Below are 18963 nucleotides of genomic sequence, written 5' to 3'. Positions count from 1 at the left end.
TGACAGGGCATCGTTTGAGGAAGGGGCACAGGAAACACTGTGGGACCCCTTGACTAATAAGGAGCTTGGCCTCCCCCCAAGGTTAGGACAGTGTTCTTCAGGACTTCGTAGGAAGGCTCAAAACCAGGTCTGTTCCCTTCCAGGAGTGCAGTTATAGTTGATGGCTGAGAACCCCTGGACCCTGGGGTCCTCGTCTGTAACATAGGTCTGAGGTCAAATCCACGGCTGCACACATCTGAGGCCACGTGCACGGACCGGCTTGATGGTTGTCCTGGATCCCGGATCCTTGAAGATCTTTCTGAGATGAGCCAGAGAGAAAGCTGGGCCAAGACTGGGGGTTTGAGCACAGGAGTCAGACAGAACCTGGAGGGGATACTGGCCCTCCTCCCGGGCTGCGTGGCTGGACACGGTAGGCCTTGGTTCTGCTCCCTCCTGCCTCGACCCCACTCGTGGCGGGACGTAGCGACGGCCGAAGGGGTCCTGTGCCCCCGAACTCCACCTGATTTGGGCAGAACTGACCGGTTTTCTCCCTTCACATCCTCCTGACCGTGGTTGCCGTAACAACCCCAAGGGCCCCTCAAACTGACATCCAAGTGCCTTTAGCATCATCAGCGATGGGAGGGTGTGTTCTCAGCAGCGTCAGGACGCGCGCACCGGCGGCGCCTGGGATCCCCCACCTCCCACCCCAACATGAACCCGGAACCCCCCAGGCCCCCAGCCCCCTCTTGCTGTGTTTGGTTGGAACCCAATAAAAATGAAGCTGATTTAATAACAGACTTCAGGGCTTTTTTTTTTTTTTTTCTTTCAACGCTCACGGGAGGAGTGGCTGCCGGGGTCCCCGGGGGGAACCGTCGGGTTCCAGCTCCAAAGCCGGGCCTGCGTCGCGGCGCGCTTGCGGAGACGGAACGGCGCACCGTGATGGCTTCGGGTCTTGCTTCGGGAGCGCCCATGCTGCTCCGGGGGCCGCTCCCCAGAGCCCATGGTGACTCCTTCTGGCAGGTCAGAGCCCTGAGGGCTGCGTCCTCTTAGGAGCCCACTTTCCCGTGGGCAAAGGCAGGGTCAGGGATGGAGAACATTTGCCCAGAGCCCCCGGCGGCGGGAAGGTGGGGCGCTCCCTGCTGCGCTTCCTCCCTCCAGGCTTGGGGGTCCCAGCAGTCTCCCTGCTTCGGGGGGCTGGGAGAAAAAGCAGGCAGCTTAAAAAAAAAGATTTGTCTGTTCATTTGTTTATTATTTAACTCCGCTCTCCCCCTAACGTGGGGCTCGAACGCACACCCAGAGATCAAGAGTCACGTGCTTTTCTGACTGAGCCCGCAGCTTTTAGGGGCGCCTGGACGGGTCAGGTGTCTGCTCTTGGTTTCGGCTCAGGCCGTGATCCCGGGGTCCTGGGATCGCACCCCACGTCAGGCTCCCTGCTCAGCGCAAGCCGGCTTGGGACACTCTTTCTGCCGGAGCCTCCTGCCCCCTCACACAGGGACATGCACTCTCTCTCTCAAATAAAAATAGGGTTTTTTATGTGTTTTTGTTTTTTATAGAGCAGGCTTTTTTTTTTTTAAGATTTTATTTATTTATTTGACAGACAAAGATCACAAATAGGCACAGAGAGAGAGATCACAAGCAGGCAGAGAGGCAGGCAGAGAGAGAGGGGGAAGCAGGCTCCCGGCTAAGCAGAGAGCCTGATGCGGGACTCGATCCCAGGACCCTGGGTCATGACCCAAGCTGAAAACAGAGGCTCAACCCACTGAGCCACCCAGGCGCCCCGAGAGCAGGCTTTTAAACCAAGCACTTTATCCACCCTTTCTGGAAGGAGGTACGCCGGGTCAGACCAGTCAGCAGACTCTGACCCGGGTGAGATGCCCGCGGGCGGCCTCTCACGAGCCACTCGGGGCCTCTCTCCAGGCCTCCGGGTTCCCATCTGACGCTGGGAAGAAGTGTCCTTTCTCGCGCTGCAGGACGGGGACGCATCAGGCTGTGGGCGACCCTCCACGCCTGACTTCCAGGAAGCTGCTAGGCGAGGCGCTGGCCCTGGAGCTCCCGGAGCCCCCCTTCCCCGCTCCTCCCACAGCAGCGGCGGGACAAACCACCCCTCCGCAGCGATGCCCAGCTCCCTGGTTCAAACCAGGTCCAAGACCCAGGAGGTCCTGAGTCCGTCTCGTTCTTGGGGTGGGGCGGAGGGTCCTCCTTCCAAGGCCCAGCGGAAAGGAACCCAAACAGAGGACGGGCCACTCACGGGTCTCTGTGGGTCCCCCCAAAATACAGGACAGGGGTCCAGTCAGCATGCCTGGGCCCGGGAGGGGGGCACTGACCATCCCTGCCTCGGTTTCCCCTCCCAGACGGAGCTGGAATGGTGAGCCAGTTTCTCCGGCCGCGGCTGCACACCGCACATCTCTAAGGCCATTTCCCGGCGCAGACCCACTTTCCGTGTGGCTCCCTTCTCTTCCAACCCCTCCAGCCTCTGCCCTCCCCAGGGAGTCCCCGAGCCGAGCACAGGGACGCCCCGAAGGGAACTGAGAGGCTTACAACAGCTGGGATCTCTTAGTCCACCGTCCGGAGCTCAGAAGTGTGGAATGGGTCCCAGGTGGGGCAGCCCCGGGTTAGGGCCAAGGCCAAAGGTCCCCAGTCCTGAGCCTCAGGGGAGGCTCACCCAGCGGGGCTCGGGCTCGGCGGGGTGCTGGGCACTCTGCCCTCCCCGCCTGAGAAGGCCCCCCGGGAGCCCTCGGAGGAGAGGCCCGCCCAAGGCAGGCCGCCTGCCCCCAGGCAAGCCCACCACCGTGCCCCGTCCTGGGAGCAGAAGTCCCCGGAGAGGTCACCCCGGTCCCAGCCCGCTGCCCACTCACGGCCCCCATCCCAGCCCCGGCTTGGCCACGCCGCCACGCAGGGCAGGGACCAGGCTGGAGGTAGCGAGGCCCTGCCCTCGGGCACAAAACGGAAGGGCAAGCCGGGCACTCGGTCTTCCAGATCAGCCAAGAAAATGAACTCCTGGCCTCGGTCCACCACGAGCAAGAATCCGTCTCAAATAAAACAGCCCCCGCCCCGCAGGACCCCGCCAGGCCGCGTTCTCGGACAGACAGGTCACTTACCCGCGGCGCTGGAGGCCCTGGGCCGGACAGCCCACTGCGTCTCTTCAGTCTCACGTGGGATGCTCACCGTACATTCCGTGCTCGGGTGGGTGCCCAGCACGCGCTCCCCCAGGGGCAGGTCACAGCCAGCTGCCAGCTGGGGCGCCCACGGGTGTCCTGTCGGGAAAGGATCTCAGAAGGATGTGGGCAGCGCAGGCACCTCTGGTCCCACCCTGACCGCCCCGGAGTTGCGAAATCTGTCCCTCGGAGCCCACACCCTCCCCCCTCCTCCTGTCGTGAGGTTCCCAAGGGGCGCCCACCGGTGACAGATGGAGACCGTCAATCTGTAGGCTCGGGAAGCTGAGTGTGAGAAGGGAGACCACAGGATCAAGTCAGGGAACCTCACGCTGGAAAGGCCTTGAGCTCAGTCTGTCGCTGTTGCCCAGAACGGGGCCGGGGACCCGTGTGGAACCTGGTCACCTGTGGCTGCACCTGCTTTCCCCCGCAGACAGGGCCCTGGGCACCCAGCACTGCCCCGAGGACCCATCACTGTGCCCGGCCCGGCCATGGAGCCCCACGAGAATTCCCTACCCTCTGCGCTCACGGCCCCTGAGCCAAACCACAGGGGCGGGGACAGAAGCCCAGCATGGACTGTGCCATCGCAACTCTGCCCGCAGGGGATGGCTCCGCTTTCCCTTCACGGAGGGGGTGGGGAGGCCGTGGGGAGCTGGGCGCCTTTCACGCCGCGGCCCGGCGGCAAACCTCCAGCCCCAACATGGCTGAGTTCCAGCATCTGGACCCCCGGGTTTCCACCGACCGTGCTTTTCTCCGTGTGGCCATCATAGACGAACCGTCCAGAGCTCAGACGGACGCTTGCTCCCGCCAGCCCTGCCCCGGGTCCCAGGCTGGGCGGGCAGAGGGCGGGGACGGGGGGCAGCTCCAGTGACCATGACCCCGCAGAAGGGGAAGTGAAAACCAGGGAGGAAAGAGCCGGCCTGGGGGTGTTTCTCGCTGCCCCCGCGTTGCCCGGGTTCCCCGGCGGGACTGGCTCCCCACTGCCGTCCGTCATCTGAGCCTCAGCGCAGGGACCGTCCCCGTGTCGCCCCCTCCCCGGCCCCCCACGCGTGGCCCAGGCCACGTCCTCTGCCTAGAGGATCCTAACCACCTCGGAGGGAGGCGTCCCCTGCGGGCAGGCAGGGAGCACGGCCTGGGGAAGTGATGCAGCGGGCGCCCCGCCCTGCGGTCTTTGGTTGCACGGGGCTTCCGGGCGGCTGAGGGCCACCGGTCAGCCTGGACGGGGCCGAGCGCCGGCCCCGGAGTTTGACCCCAAGACTGCCCCCGCCCCCCGTCACTCGGGTCCTGCAGGTAGGGGCTCCTGGAGGGGTGCTGGGGTGGGGGGTGGGCAGAAGCAGCACCTCGTGGAGGTCGGGGTGACAGGGGTCTGGGTGGGGCGTGGCCCGGCTGCCCAGCTCTGGGAAGGAGACCTGGTGTTGTCGTAGGCCCCCAGCTGACCCCCCATCCCTGGCCCGGCCCCCACAGCTGGACCTTCTATTCAGTCCGTGTCGCAAAAGCACAGGGTCCTTCTCACTGCCCTGGACGGTTGAGACGGGATGTTCCTGCCCCACCCAGGGGAAAGGAGCCCAGGGAGGCGACACACCGCCCAGGGCCACCAGCAGGCCAGTCCGGACAAGACGACCGAGGCTGCCCCCCGCGCCTAGCTCCCTGCTCCCCCACGCACACCATCAGCACCCCGCACCGGCCCACCCCCGCGGGTCCCCAACTTTGACCCCCCCCCACTGCAGCATGAGCGGCCCTGAGCCACCCACCGAGACCCCTGGGCCTGACGCCCCGACCTGGCCGACTCCGCCCACTTACAGCAACCTTGGTGAGCCCCCGGGGGGCCTGGCTGGAGGACTGGGGCAGGGCGGGCGGCTGAGCCCGAGGGCTTAGGGAGGCCCCTGCCCGAGGGTGGCTTAGCTCACCCGCAGTGTCACAGTCCCCACAAAACTCTGCTGAGGGAGGGAGCAGCTGGGAGCCCCAGCTTCCCCGCGTAGATGAGGCGGGGCACCTGGCCGGAGCACCACAGGGACACAGGGTCGCCTGGTGTGGGCTGGACGTGTCTTGGCCACTGACACGTCGCTCCTCTGTGAACTGCGGGGGCACCCGTACCCCACGGGGCCACCCTTCCCATCCTGCAGACGGGGCAGTGGGGGCTGAGGGGCCCGAGCCCCTGTGTCCTCACCCCTTCCCTGCTCCCCACCATCAGGCGAGGTCCGGGCCCAGCTGCTGCCATCCAAGGCCTGCCGCTCCCGGACATCCAGGCCCCCCTTGGCTGACCCGCAGCCCCTGCCCCCACCTCTGCCCAAGAAGACCCTGGCCAGGACCCAGTCCCTGCCCACCCACAGGGCCCCCAGCTCCGGCCCCACTCCCGCAGGGCAGCCTCGGAGGCCCTATCTGGGGTCCCACAGTGTGGACGAGAGCCAGGCCGGCGACGACCGAGCATGGGCCCCTGGTCCCCCTGCGCAGCCACACATTCGCTCGCTCGACAGCCCGCTGGGCCTCGGCTGGCCCGACCTGCATCGCCCCGAGGCTGTGCGCGCCTTCCTGGAGGCCCAGCAGCTGGAAGGCCTCCGTACCGTGCACGCCCAGCTCCGGGCCCGGCTGCTGGGGGGCCGCCCGGGTCCCTGTCACCCCGGCCACGGCTTCCGCCTCCTGGACAGCTCACCCTGTGTGGACAGCGGGGACGCCCTCTACTACCGCCTGGTGCGGGTGGGCGACGAGGCGTGGCACATGCTGGCTGCCAAGGTGAGCCCCGCCCGGGCCCCTGCTCCGCGGAGCCGCCCCCGGTCTCCCACGTTGGGTGTCGTCTGGGACGCACGCCGCTTGGGCTTCCCGTCTTAATCCGCGACAGACGCGCGGACACAGCCCTGGGAACCGCGTGTCCGAGGTGTGCGGCGGTGGATGCGCGCGTCGCCAGGGAGTCCTAACCCCCGCCTCCCAGGCGCCCTGCAATCCGCATCTGCACCCAGTCCACCGTGCTCCGTGGCCACCGTATAATAAGTCCTAGTCTCTGCCACCATCAGCATGTCGAGCCCCTCTGCACGCCCTGAGCTGTCCTACGGAGCCCAAAGCGCCCTTACCCACCGAATCCCCACACACGCTTTGCTACGCGACCGGCACCGCCCTTGTCATAAGATCTTCCGTTTTTACGCGCCACTCAGGGAGAAAAAAACAGATCCCCGTGAAGCCACTCGTGTCAGACGCAGACTTTTCAGACGATGCTCAGCAGTGAGGCTGCGCTGGCGGCCCGTCCCCCTCACACCCCGAGCGCAAGGAAGGGCAGTGCGGCTGGCCGCGCGGGTCAGGGACAGCCGCTGGGCCCTGACTCCCGCGTGGAAGCCCCCACCCCGCCCGGCGAGTCTAATGTAATTCCCAGAGCTGGTGCTCCTCTGACCTTCTAGAAAGAGCCTTGCTGTCCTGCACTAGGGCTTCTGGCCGCTGGAGCTTCAGAGGCCTTGAGCCAGGGCTGCCCCACCCCCCAACCCCGAGATGGATCTCAGGATAGGACAGAGCCGCCGAGCGAGACACCTGCTCTGCCGTAGCCTGGACGCTCACGGCGGCTGCTTGCTAACCTTCTGGACATCTTGGCTCCGACTAAACCGAGTATGGGGGTTGTCGTGTCCACCGTAGTTAGCAGGTGCAGAACGTGGCTACTGGAACGTCCAATGACACCCCGGCCTGGGTCGTGTTTCTCTGGGACGGCTTGCCCTTGGCCCCCACACTGCCCGCCTCCTCACACCTCTGAGGGGCTGCAGTCCGACCCCTCGACCCCATCGTCCTTAGCGGAGCTTTCCCTGAAACCATGCTGGCGACAGACAGCGAATTAACACGTTGCAACTCCTGCTTCTGGAGGCCAAGCACACGCAGCAGGGGCGGCGGGAAGGCCTCTGCGGGCAGAGCGCCGGCGGGGGTCTCCACGCTCAGGCCCCTGACGGCCCCCCCCCCTTGCCCCTCAGGTGCCCAAGCCGGGAGCCGAGGAGCCCCACCCGTGGGGCCTGAAGCTGCAGGCCTCGCTGGGCCCACACTTCAACCTGCAGGGGCTGTGCGGCCTGGTACCCGAGGACGCACTGCCCGGAGCACCCTGGAGCGGCTCCGTGGCACTGGCGGCCGAGGTGCCAGAGCGCACACTGACCCAGTGGCTGTCCGAGGTGGGCAGGAGGCTGCGGCCCGCGGAGTTCCCCTGGGTCGCGGCCCTGCTGCTGCTGCAGCTCACGTCGGCGCTGGAGCACCTGGAGGCTCGGGGCGCGGCCCTGGCAGAGCTGCGGCCCGAGAACCTGCTGCTGGCAGCGCCCCGGGGCTGTGCCACGGCCGGGCCCCCTCGCCTGCTGCTGGCCGACTTTGGCCGCGTCCGCCCCCAGCCCCCGGGCCCCCTGGGCCCCCACGCGCAGCAGCTGAGCCACCTGCTCAGTGCCCTCCTGGGCCCCGCGGCGCCCTCAGCCACGCCCTTGGCAGCCGGCCTGGAGACTCTGGCGGCCCGGCTGGCCCACTCGCGGCCCTCGGCGGCCCAGGCACGGGCTGCGCTGCAGGTGCTGCTCTGGGGCCCCGGGCCTGCGCTGCGCGGGCAAGGAGCCCCGCTCGGGCCCTGGCTGCAGGTGCGCCGTGCGCTGCTGGTCCTGCACCTGGCCGAGCGGGCCGCGGCAGGGGAGGCGCCCGGCCTGGAGGACTGGCTGTGCTGCACGTACCTGGCTGAGGCCACGGAGGCCTCCCTGGGCCACGCCCTGGCGCTGCTGTGGGACTGACGCCTCCCAAGGGCCTCCCCGAGAGGTAGGCACCCTTCCCAGGCCTGGCGCCAGAAGGCCAGTGGGGACCGCCTCCACGATAGAGGGGACGCCCTCTTCCAGAAACAGCCAGAAGGGTGCAGGACCGTGGACACACGGCCCCCTTTCTACGCCGGGGTCTTGGGCCCAAGTCCTCCCCTGGAAGCCGGGGGCTGGGGCTAATGACCAGTGCCTCCAGAGGCTTTCTGACGCCAGGACAACCCCCACCTCTACTGGCTGTGGCCACTCCCTGTCCACCAAGGTCTGTGTGAGTATGGGACCCCTCCCCCCAGCTTCCAGCAGAGGCGAGGCTGTCCCTCTAGTGCTGGAGTCTGAGGGTCACCGAGACGGTGAGGAGGTGACGCTGTTCTCCATCTCCTGCCCCGGAGCACCCGTTGTGCCCAGGATGGCCAGTGACTGTGACTCTAGACCTGGTTGGCGTCTCCAGGGGGAGGGGAAGCTCCTAGAACCCGAGACGCCCAGCCCCCCAGCACAGCCCGCCTCAGAGGAGTCTGAACTCACCTGCCCAAGCGTCGCCACGGGGTCCCATGCCTTCGGCCTCCCCCACCCACCGTGGCCTCCGCGCTCTTCCTCCGTGAAATTAAATTGTCCAGCTGCCAAGCTTCTGCATGGGCTGTTCCCTCCGCCAGACCCCGAATCTCACCTCCTCTAAGCAAATCAAGTCGCTCCTCCCCGTGCCTGCCCCCAGAGCACCGACCACCGCCTGGAGGTATTTATCTCACGGCCTGCCCCCTGACCGCGTCACCCCCAGGCTCTGAGCTCCCCCAGGAGCTTCCCCCAGAGCCAGGCTTAACCCGCAGCAGCTGTTTAAACGCCCAGGACGATGGAACACCCGCAAGGAAGTCTCGACTGGGACCCTAAGGGAGAGAACGGGGTCTCAGTCTATGCCTCTGGAAAAGGCCCCGAGGGGTCCCACCGCCCTTGCCTCTGGGGCCTCCGTCATGCCCCCTCACTTCCCCTCCCCCTCACGGCTAACTCCCAGGGACAACCAGGGCTGCTCAGTGCCCTCGGAACAGAGTGGGGCTCCTTCCAAGGCTCCCGACGCTCCCTCTGGCCAGTCCCTCCGGCCTCACTGCCCGCCTGACCTCCAGGACTTGCCCACGTGGTTTCTGCCCCTGGATCACTCTGCCCGTCTCTACTCATCTGCTTCAGACTCCTCTGTACCCTTCAACACCCCAACTCCAAAGCCCTTTGCACTGCCCCCAGACTGGTGTGCTGCCTGGCTCTGTCCCTTCGACCTTTGAGGGCCGGCCCCATCCCCAGACACACTGCCATCCCTGCGGGTACCCGTCCTGCTCCATGAAGGATGCCCCCTCTTCCCGCTGTGGCCCAGGCTCCAGCGTCCACCTCGGCCGTGCTCAGATGCGGCCAGCAGGTGGCACGGCAGGCCTGCCCGTCGTAGGCCTTCGGGAACCCCCCTGAGCCCCGCTGACCCTCTGCGGGTCCCAGACCCCACATCCCCGCTCTGACCCCCCCACCTGCCCCCCCCACCGTAGCAGCCCTGCAAGGCCCTCCCCGGGGGCTGCTGGCGTCCCGGGAGCCCACACAGGCGGGGACGGGGACGCCCAAGTCCAGGCGCAGGCCTGCACCTCAGCCCCACCCCACACGGACCCACAGAACCAGAGGGGAGGCTGCTCGGGGCCAGCGGGAACTCTGCCAGCGGGGAGCAGTGGCCGTCCCAGATAAGGGCCGGGGAGCAGCAGACCCAGCTGGGGTGGGGCGGTCGGCCACCCAGGGCCTCCTGGGGCTGCCGGAAGGACTGAAAACCTGAGGGGAGGCAGCCGGTCCCGGTCCGCCACGCATCAGACCCCACAGGAACCGGGCTGCCCCACAGGGGTGCGGTGGTTCCCCCCCACGGGAGGGGGTCACGCAGTTCGGAACCCGGCACACCCGCGCCCCCATCCGTCCCAAGCCCTGGGGTCCTGGGGCACGGGGCGGGGTCAGCGCCCGGGGGAACAGCACGAAGCCAACACAGGTGCGGAGGCGTCACCACGTTTATTCAGGTCTTCGGGCGCCAGAGCGACCCGGCCGGCCGGGATCCAGACCGCGGCCTCCCGCGCCGCCGGGACGCTCCCGCGCAGACCACCGGAATCACCCCGACCAGCAGCGAAGAGTAAAATATAAACTTTTATTTAGAATTAAAGCAGAGACTTCAGTGTCACACACACGCCGGACCCCGACAGTGCGCCGCCGATCCGCAGCGCGCGTTTATTTGCACAACCACCGCGCGCACAAACCCGGCGCCGCGGCCGCTCCCGCCGCCCGGGAGCGCGACACGCGAAGGGACCGCGATGCAGGGGCGCCGCCGCTACTCGTCCTCGCCCGAAGACGCCCGCTCGAACGTGTAGGCCATGAAGCAAGCGTCGGGTCTCTTGGGCACGAGGGGATGCCCCGGTCTCACCATCTCAAAGCCCAGGAAGCTGAAGGTCCGGAGCAAGGCGGCTGCGGGGGAAACCGAGTCAGCGCCGCGGGCCGGGCCCGACCCCCGCGCCCCCGCGCCCCCGGCCGGACCCCCGCGCCCCCGGCCCCCCGCCCGACCCCCGCGCCCCCGGCCCGACCCCCGCGCCCCCGGCCCCCCGCCCGGCCCCCGCGCCCCCGCCCGGCCCCCGCGCACCTCTGTCGTCGCGGGTCTTGGGGAAGCAGACGAAGACGTGGGCGGCGCGCAGCTGCTCCTCCGCGAACTCCAGGAGAACTGCGAGGCTGAAGGGCCGGCGTCAGCGGGGCCGCCCCGCCCGCGGGCCCGGGGTCCCCGCGCCCCGCCCCGCCCCGCCCCGCCCCGGCCCACCTGTCCTTGCTGCCCTCGGGCAGGGCGCCGCCCGGGATCTCCACGTAGAGGCAGCCGCCGCGCAGCACCGCCCTCCAGTCCACGCGCCGGGAGCCCGAGAGCCGCGTCTGCGCGTTCAGAATCCTCGTCCGGCCGTGCGACGCGGGCTCCTCGGTCACGCGCAGCCGCTCGTCCTGCGGGAGGGAGGCCGGTCCGCACGGCCGCCGCGGGCACCGCGCAGGCCGCCCCCGCCCCCGCCCGCCCCCGCCCGCCCCGCGCGGTACTCACGGCGTAGAGGACGGCGGCGGCCGCAGGGCTGTGATCCCTCTGGCTGTTCCCTCGCCCACCTGGGATCTTCAGCGGTGGGTGAGGGACATCAGGAGCACCACCGAGGCCCCGGACCCAGGGGACTGCAGCAGGCGGCGGAGGCCCTGCCACGGCAGGACGCGCTCAGCCCCGCGCGGGAGCCCCGCCGCCGCCCGCCGCCCGCCCCCCGTCGCACCCCCCGCCGCGCCCCTCCCGCACGCCCCCGCGGGCCCGGCGTGCGTCACGGCGGCGGACGCGGCCCGCGGCCCCCAGGGAGGTTCTCGCCATCGCGCGCCCGGCGCCGCCAGCAGCCATTTGCCGCGCGGGGCCCACAGGCCCCAACGCCGCCTCCATTTTCACGGCTCGGAGCCCGGCCCCGTCCGCGGCCCGCCGGGGGGACGCGCACCTGCCGCGGGCGCGCCGCCGAGGGGAGGGGGCGGCCGCCGGACCCCGGCGGAGGCGCGGCCAAGGGCGCCCCGCGCGTCCCCACCCCCCCCCCCCGGGCCACGACGTCAGGCCGCGCCCGCCCCCCCCCCCCCGCCCCGCCGGGCCCCGAGCCCCCGGAGCGCCCGCCCCCGCCGCGATGAGGCCTCGACCCGGGGACGGACGCCGCGCTCCGGGCCCCCCGCGGCCGGCTCCCCGCGGGCCTGCGCGGCGGCGCTTCTGGAAGCTTCGGGCGGGGGCGGGGCGCTCACCTCTCGCGGCTGCGGCCTCCGCGGCTGTGCAGGCTGAGGAGCGGCATGGCGCGGGCGGCGTGGACGGCGGTGCTGGCTTTGTCCCCCTCCTTCTCTCTGGCGAAGCAGTGGCTGTTGAGGATCCGCTGCAGGGAGGATTTCACCATCCGGCCGCTGGGGTCCGAAACCAGAAACCTCCGCTGCGCGTCTCCGCGCCGCCGCCGCTGCTCGCCGTTCGCAAAATGGCGCCGCCGCCGCCGCCCGCCTTTATAGGCGCCGCGCCCGGGCCACGCCCCCACGCCGCCTGGAACGCGGACGCGCGAGGGGGCGGGGCCGCGGGGCCCCCGACAGCTCCGGACGTGCCCGCCCCCCTCGGCGTCTGACTGGCGGACGGCCGGGGTGGGGGCGGGACCTCCGCGGGGACCGCCCCCTCCACCAATGGCGACTCTCTGCGGGCGCGGGAGGCGGGGCGCCGTGGCGTCCGCAGCGCCGCGTACGCGCCCCGCCCCCATCAGCGGGGCCTGGGGTCGGGGGGCGCAGCGCCTTACGGGACTTCGGGTGCTGGCAGTGGCGACGTCTCCGCCGTGGCCCTTGTCGCCCTCGCTAGTGTCCCTGCCCCAAGCGGGGCCCCCTCTTCCGGGAGGCTCGGGGTGAGAGAGGCCCTCGTATTCGCGGGCGGGGGTCCCAGAGCCCCCGCCCCACGGGGTGAAATGCCTTTCCGTGGTAACCTCGGAAGGGTCGGTCCCGCGGTGGGTTTCTGGGTTCGGTCTTGCTCGGTTCCGGACCGCCGCGGCTGAAGAGAACCTTCATGCTCAAGACACTCGTGTTTAATGACATGGAGCGTGTCGCTTCCGAGCTCAGCCAACAGTCCTGCTCCCAGAGAAACGCAGACCCCTCCCCGCTGAACGCAGATCTCTCCCAGGTCAGCGCAGATCAGCGCGGACCCCTCCCTGGTCAACGCGGACCCCTCCCCGGTCAACGCAGACCCCACCCGGGTCAACACGGACCCCTCCCAGTGAACGCAGACCCTTCCCCGGTCAGTGCGGACCCCTCCCCGGTCAACGCAGATCTCTCCCAGGTCAGCGCAGATCAGCGCGGACCCCTCCCTGGTCAGCGCGGACCCCTCCCCGGTCAACGCAGACCCCACCCGGGTCAACACGGACCCCTCCCAGTGAACGCAGACCCCTCCCCGGTCAGCGCGGACCCCTCCCCGCTGAACGCAGATCTCTCCCAGGTCAGCGCAGATCAGCGCGGACCCCTCCCTGGTCAGCGCGGACCCCTCCCGGGTCAACGCAGACCCCACCCGGGTCAACACGGACCCCTCCCAGTGAACGCAGACCCCTTCCCCGGTCAGCGCGGACCCCTCCCCGGTCAACGCAGATCTCTCCCAGGTCAGCGCAGATCAGCGCGGACCCCTCCCGGGTCAACACGGACCCCTCCCAGTGAACGCAGACCCCTCCCGGGTCAGCGCGGACCCCTCCCCAGTGAACGCAGACCCCTCCCCGGTCAGCGCGGACCCCTCCCCATTCAACGCAGATCTCTCCCAGGTCAGCGCAGATCAGCGCGGACCCCTCCCTGGTCAGCGCGGACCCCTCCCGGGTCAACGCAGACCCCACCCGGGTCAACACGGACCCCTCCCAGTGAACGCAGACCCCTCCCCGGTCAGCGCGGACCCCTCCCCGGTCAACGCAGATCTCTCCCAGGTCAGCGCAGATCAGCGCGGACCCCTCCCTGGTCAACGCGGACCCCTCCCCGGTCAACGCAGACCCCACCCGGGTCAACACGGACCACTCCCGGTGAACGCAGACCCCTCCCCGGTCAGCGCGGACCCCTCCCCGGTCAACGCAGATCTCTCCGAGGTCAGCGCAGATCAGCGCGGACCCCTCCCTGGTCAACGCGGACCCCTCCCCGGTCAACACAGACCCCACCCGGGTCAACACGGACCCCTCCCGGTGAACGCAGACCTCTCCCGGGTCAGTGTAGACCCCTCCCCGGTCAGCGTGGACTCCTCCCCGGTCAACGCAGACCCCTCCCTGGTGGACGCAGACTTCTCCCCGGTGAATGTGGAACCCAACGCAGACCCCTCCTGGGTCAGTGCAGACCTTTCCCCGGTGAACTCCGAACCCTCCCTGGTCAATGTAGACTCCTCCTGGGTGAACGCAGATCTCTCCCGGGTCAGTGCAGACCCCCGGCCAGTGAACGAGGACCCCTTCCCGTCAGCGGAGACCCCTCCCCAGTCAACACAGACCTGTCCCAGGTCAGCGCAGACCCCTCCCGGGTCCACAGAGACCCCCTCCTGGGTGAGCACCACCAGCCCAGGCAAGAAAGAGTCCAGAACCAGAGGTGGGAGCGGTTCCGGGGGGTGCCAGTGGAGCGCAGAGCTTGCAGGTCCTGCTTCCTTTCCTGATTTTGCTTTTCAGGCACAAAGGGAGGGTCTGGAGAGTTAGGCGGAACTGGAGCAACTCTTGTATGTTTCTTTGTCTTCACAATTCATGCCTCTCGTTTTTATCTCATTTTTATTTCAATCTGCTGTGTCCATCTGGGTTAGAGACACAAGCTTTCCCCAAAGAGACCTTGAATGATTGCAAAACCCACAGGAGCTTAGTCTGCACAGGAGGTCTGCTGAATCCGTGTGTCTTATTAATTCCTTGCCAGGAGGAAATGCAGTATTTATATTCATACAGTAATTCCACGTAAAAATGTCTTATTTGCAGCTTCCAAACACGCATTACGAGAATGCCACCAAAACTCTAAGAATTGCGTGTGTTGGGCCAGCGCCAAGGAATTGTTCTGGGAAAGAATATTTAATCCTTGACTTTGTGTAGCATTGCAGCCTGTGGTGAAACTTAAAAACAAGTGGATTCCTGGGGACGCCTGGGTGGCTCAGTTGGTTGGACGACTGCCTTCGGCTCAGGTCATGATCCCGGAGTCCCGGGATCGAGTCCCGCATCGGGCTCCCAGCTCCACGGGGAGTCTGCTTCTCCCTCTGACCTTCTCCTCACTCATGCTCTCTCTCACTGTCTCTCTCTCAAATAAATAAATAAAATCTTAAAAAAGAAAAGAAAACAAGTGGATGCTCGCTTTGATTTCCAATGGTTTCCAGTCGTTGCGCAGAGGGGCACGCTTTCGTTGCAAAGGCGCCCTCCAGCCCACCCACACTGGCAGGGGCGGCCGTGTCCGTCACTCTCTGTGGGACTGGTGTCTTGTTATGACTCAGGCCCTGTCTTCTTGAGGCTGGAAGAGCTTCTGCACTTTGAAATCTGGTTGGGTTTTTCGTTTGTTTCTTTTTTGGGTTCTCTGCCTCTTGTGGGTTCCCCAGTGTTTCGCACAGACAAGCGACTCTGGGCCAAGAGTCCAGAATCCAGACTGGCCACTGGTCACTGGGTCATAGGGTGTTTGCCCCCCATGCCTGCGGCCAGAAAGTGACAGAGACCACAGCTGACCCTCAGCACCAGTAGGTTCAAGACCGTCTCTGGTCCACTGCCCAGGAAGCACCCGGACCAGTGAGATGTCCACCAGAGTGCCTCCCCTGCAGGGGCAGAGTCTGGAGCCCTCCTCAGCTACAGGGAACCAGCAGGAGCCTTGAGAGACCCAAGACTCGGATGGGAAGGGTCCCCCACTTCATCGGCGGGCTTTGCGCTGTTGCTGGCCAATGTGCTCTTTAATTTGGGATCACTGTGGGTGGGAAGGGGCAAGATGTCGCTTCCTGGTAACACAAACAAGTTGAGCAACCTGCAAAGAAGCAGAGGTTGAAGAGTAAAAGGGGCGCTTGTGGGGTCAGGTGGGGCAGGGCGTCGGACTCGGGGAGAGTCACTGGCAGGGTGCGGGCCGGCGCGGAGGGCATGCGAGGGCTCTCAGCACCTGGCAGGGATGTGGGAACAGTGTCCCTCGTCTTCTTGAGGAGGGCGGGCTCTGGGTCTCGGGGATGGCCCCCTCTGCCTGCTGTTGGGGAGGTGGGGACAGCTGGCATGAGGAAGATGTTCGTTGGCTTTGGTGGCTGTGGGGGCAGGGCGGGGACCCAGGCACCTGCCCCCACCAGGATGGGAAACCCCAAGGCCGGGTCTAAGTGTCTTTCCAGATGTCATCTGGCATCAAAAGGTTTGCTCGCAGTTGGATCTCGGGGACTGAACACAACGTTCAGGTTCTCGGGTGGCAATGGACTCCCACGATGCATGATCAGGCCGGTCACATCTGGGGGCCCTCCTGGACATGGGGGTGGGGGTGAGCACATCTCTGGCCCCCACTCCTCGGTGCCAGGAACTCCCCCCGTCATGGCAACCACGGACATCCAAGTCATTGCCCCGTGTCCCACCAATGTCACGTCCTCCTTTCTCTGTCTATTCTGGGCGCCCCCGTAAATGCTGGGTCTGTGAGGAAGGTCACCTCCACTCTCGGAGGACTGCGGGGCGGAAGGAAGTTTCCGGGTCAGGTGCTCAAGGCAGCCTGCGCTGGCTGGGCTTGCTGGGGACACAGAGAGAGACCAGACCTGCGGGGTGGGCCTTGCTGGGAATAGGAGCCTGTGAGAGGTGAGGGCCCCCTGGACTGCAGGATAGGAAAGAGGGGTATCAGGGAGGGCTTCTTGGAAGCGGCGAGAGCTGAGCCGCAGGGATGGGACAGAGATGTGGTGGGAGCGGGTCAGGGAGGGAAGAGCCCATGTCTCGTGTCCTGGTGAATCACTACGGCCACATTAGGTATCTGGGGGTGCCAGGGAGGCTGGGGGGGTCTCACTCTGATTTTTGAAAAAGGATTTGCAGAGTATAGTTGTCTAACAGCCCCCCAAAACGTCCATGTCCTAGGTCCAGAGTGTGTGGGTGAATCACGTCATGTGGTTAAAGGGACTTTGAGGTGGGGGCAGGTCAAGACCCAAGGTGGGGGTGACCCTGGGTTCCTGGGGGGCCCAGCTCTCCCTCATGAGAGGGAGGCAGAGGGTGGGGGTCTCAGAGACGGGCAGACCCCGCGCTGCTGGTGGGGAGGACGGAGTGGACCGCGGGCCAGGCAAGGGCAGGATCTGGGTCTCCCTGGGGCTCCCGGGACACCAGCCCTGCCCACGCCGGGGTTTTAGGACTTCCGAGCCTGGAACTGTCGAGAATCAATCCCTGTGGTTTTAAGCCACTAAATTGGGGCACTCGTCCCAGCGGCCCCCGGGGAGCTCCCACACGGAGCGAAGCGAACCTTCTGCATCTGGGTCCGCGGCAGCCGGTGGCGTGTGAACTTCAGCCACACGCGGTGGCTCTAGTTCACGCTGAAGCAGGTCCGTACCTGCGTGCGACCTTAAAATAAGATGCAGAGTAGGGGCGCCTGGGTGGCTCAGTGGGTTGAGCCTCTGCCTTGGGCTCAGGTCATGATCCCGGGGTCCTGGGATCAAGCCCCGCATCAGGCTCTCTGCTCAGCAGGGAGCCTGCTTCCCCCCCCCCTCTCTCTGCCTACTTGTGATCTCTGTCTGTCAAATAAATAAGTAAAATCTTTAAAAAAGAAAGAAAGAAAGAAAGAAAGAAACGTATAAAGCCAAGAGAGTGCACGTTTGCTGAGGACACTAGACATATACGGGCCTGTGTCTCACCAGATCTTTGCTTTTTTTTTTCTCTAAAGATTTTATTTACTTATTTATTTGACACAGAGAGAGAGACACAGTGAGAGCGGGAACACAAGCTGGGGAAGAGGGAGACGGAGAAGCAGGCTTCCCGCTGAGCAGGGAGCCCGATGCGGGGCTCGATCCCAGGACCCCGGGATCATGACCTGAGCGGAAGGCAGAGGCTTAACGACTGAGCCTCCCAGGCGCCCCTGATGTATTTATTTATTTGAGAGAGAGAGAGAGTGTAGACGCACACACGAGCGGGCGGGGGGTGGGCAGAGGGAGAGAAAACTTCAAGCAGACGCCCCGCTGAGCGCAGAGCCTGGTTCGGGGCTCGATCCCACAACCCTGAGAACAGGACCTGGGCTGACACCAAGAGTCAGGACACTGCGCCACTCAGAATTTATTGTTATGTAACCTTGGGTTATCTTCACACATTTTAATATTCCCGGTGACCAGCCTGGTCCAGAAGGTCTTGTAAAGCCAGTGTTAGGAAGGGAAAGGCCGGATGCACCAGCCGTTTGCCCGCCCGTGTACACAGCAACGTGACCCGCGCCCAGCGTCCGTCCACAGCCACAGACGGACACACGCGGCGTGGTCCATCCTCACGCAGGAACACGGTCCAGCCTCAGATTGGGGGGGACCCTGACTCCTGCCATGACGCGGAGGGACCCCAAGGACACGGGGCTCTATGAGTGCGGCCAGACCAGAAGGACCCGTCCCGCGGGACCCCACTCCCAGGAGGGCCCCAGAGGAGTCTCGTCCACACAGACAGAGAGGACGGGGTGGGAGTCAGGGCTGGGTCCGGGGTGGGGAGTCTGTGCTTCGTGGGGACAGAGTCTCCTTGCGGGGGATGGAAGGTTCTGGAGACGGAGGGTGGCTGCAGGACGGGGGAGTGTGCTTCCCGCCGCTGAGCCGTGCGCTCGGAAGAGAAAAGTGGTGTGGTTCATGTTACGTGGATTTACCACAATAAAAAAAAATTAATGCATAAAAATCCAACGATGAATGAAATATTGACATTTTATATTTTCTAAAGACAGGATCTGACACTGGGCTTGAGGGGCAGTGCCCCCACTCCCCCCCCACTGCTCCCAGCCCTGTTGGATGCCAAGGAACAGATAACACAGCGTGTCCCCCGCATGTGGGAGCATCCCTTAGCTGCGGGCAGGACCGAGGTCCCCACGCGCGGCCCCACAGACGGACCCCGAGCCCACGGCGCGCAGGGAGGGAACCAGACACAGGAGGCCACACGGGGTGTGAGTCCACGCGTGTGACATGTCCAGACCAGGCTCCTCCACAGACGGGAAGGGGGCTTCATGGGGCCGGGGGCCAGGGGGGAGCTGGGGGAGGGGTTGGTGAAAGGGGAGGGGGTTGCTTTCCGGTGACAGAATGTTCTGGAGCAGCACAGCCGTGCTGCTGGCTATGGAGTGGTCTTGAATTCAGGTTCTAGAGGAGGAAACAGGCTTCTCCCATGGGGCCCCCCCTCAGGCTCCGGGTCCCACGGGCCACCCCTGGCTGCTCCGGGAGCTTGTACCCCGTTGGCTTCACCACAGGGGAGCCCGGCCCACGCTTCGTGGCTCATAGGCGGGCTGACCGGATTTGAGGGAGAAAGCAAGGTGACCCTTTGTGCTGTCCCCACCTCCAGGACTTGCTTCTCTGAGGCTCAGGGACAGGAAGCGAGCCGCCCAGGCCACTGTGGCCAGCGGGGCAGTGGCTCTGTGCTGGAGCAGGGGTGGGGGTCACCCTCTGGCCC

The 18963-nt window shown here is 66.2% G+C and overlaps 2 protein-coding genes and 1 long non-coding RNA gene across 3 annotated transcripts; 1 reads left to right on the top strand and 2 right to left on the bottom strand.

Moving 5' to 3' along the window:
• Positions 1–1474: 1474 nt before the first annotated feature.
• On the bottom strand, positions 1475–18513 carry LOC116599350. The gene is made up of 3 exons (XR_004289337.1): positions 18410–18513; positions 9626–9632; positions 1475–1484 (listed from the first exon to the last, which is right to left on the bottom strand). It is a non-coding gene; the product is annotated as an uncharacterized LOC116599350 (long non-coding RNA).
• Positions 4031–8494, top strand: PEAK3 (PEAK family member 3). The gene is made up of 4 exons (XM_032358629.1): positions 4031–4421; positions 4859–4941; positions 5323–5861; positions 7073–8494. Exons 2-4 carry the CDS (start codon positions 4860–4862, stop codon positions 7853–7855), a joined length of 1404 nt encoding a protein of 467 aa, XP_032214520.1. The 5' UTR covers positions 4031–4421; position 4859; the 3' UTR covers positions 7856–8494.
• OAZ1 (ornithine decarboxylase antizyme 1) lies at positions 10151–11894 on the bottom strand. The gene is given in 6 exon segments (XM_032359017.1): positions 10151–10336; positions 10509–10594; positions 10680–10852; positions 10947–11036; positions 11038–11089; positions 11660–11894. Coding segments are annotated over 6 exon segments (681 nt in total). The 5' UTR covers positions 11806–11894; the 3' UTR covers positions 10151–10202.
• Positions 18514–18963: the final 450 nt, after the last annotated feature.

The sequence above is a fragment of the Mustela erminea genome, chromosome 1 (genome assembly GCF_009829155.1).
Source record: "Mustela erminea isolate mMusErm1 chromosome 1, mMusErm1.Pri, whole genome shotgun sequence".
NCBI classification, from domain to species: domain Eukaryota; kingdom Metazoa; phylum Chordata; class Mammalia; order Carnivora; family Mustelidae; genus Mustela; species Mustela erminea.
Note: the sequence above shows the minus strand (reverse complement) of the source record. Positions and strands in the feature narration are given on the sequence as shown.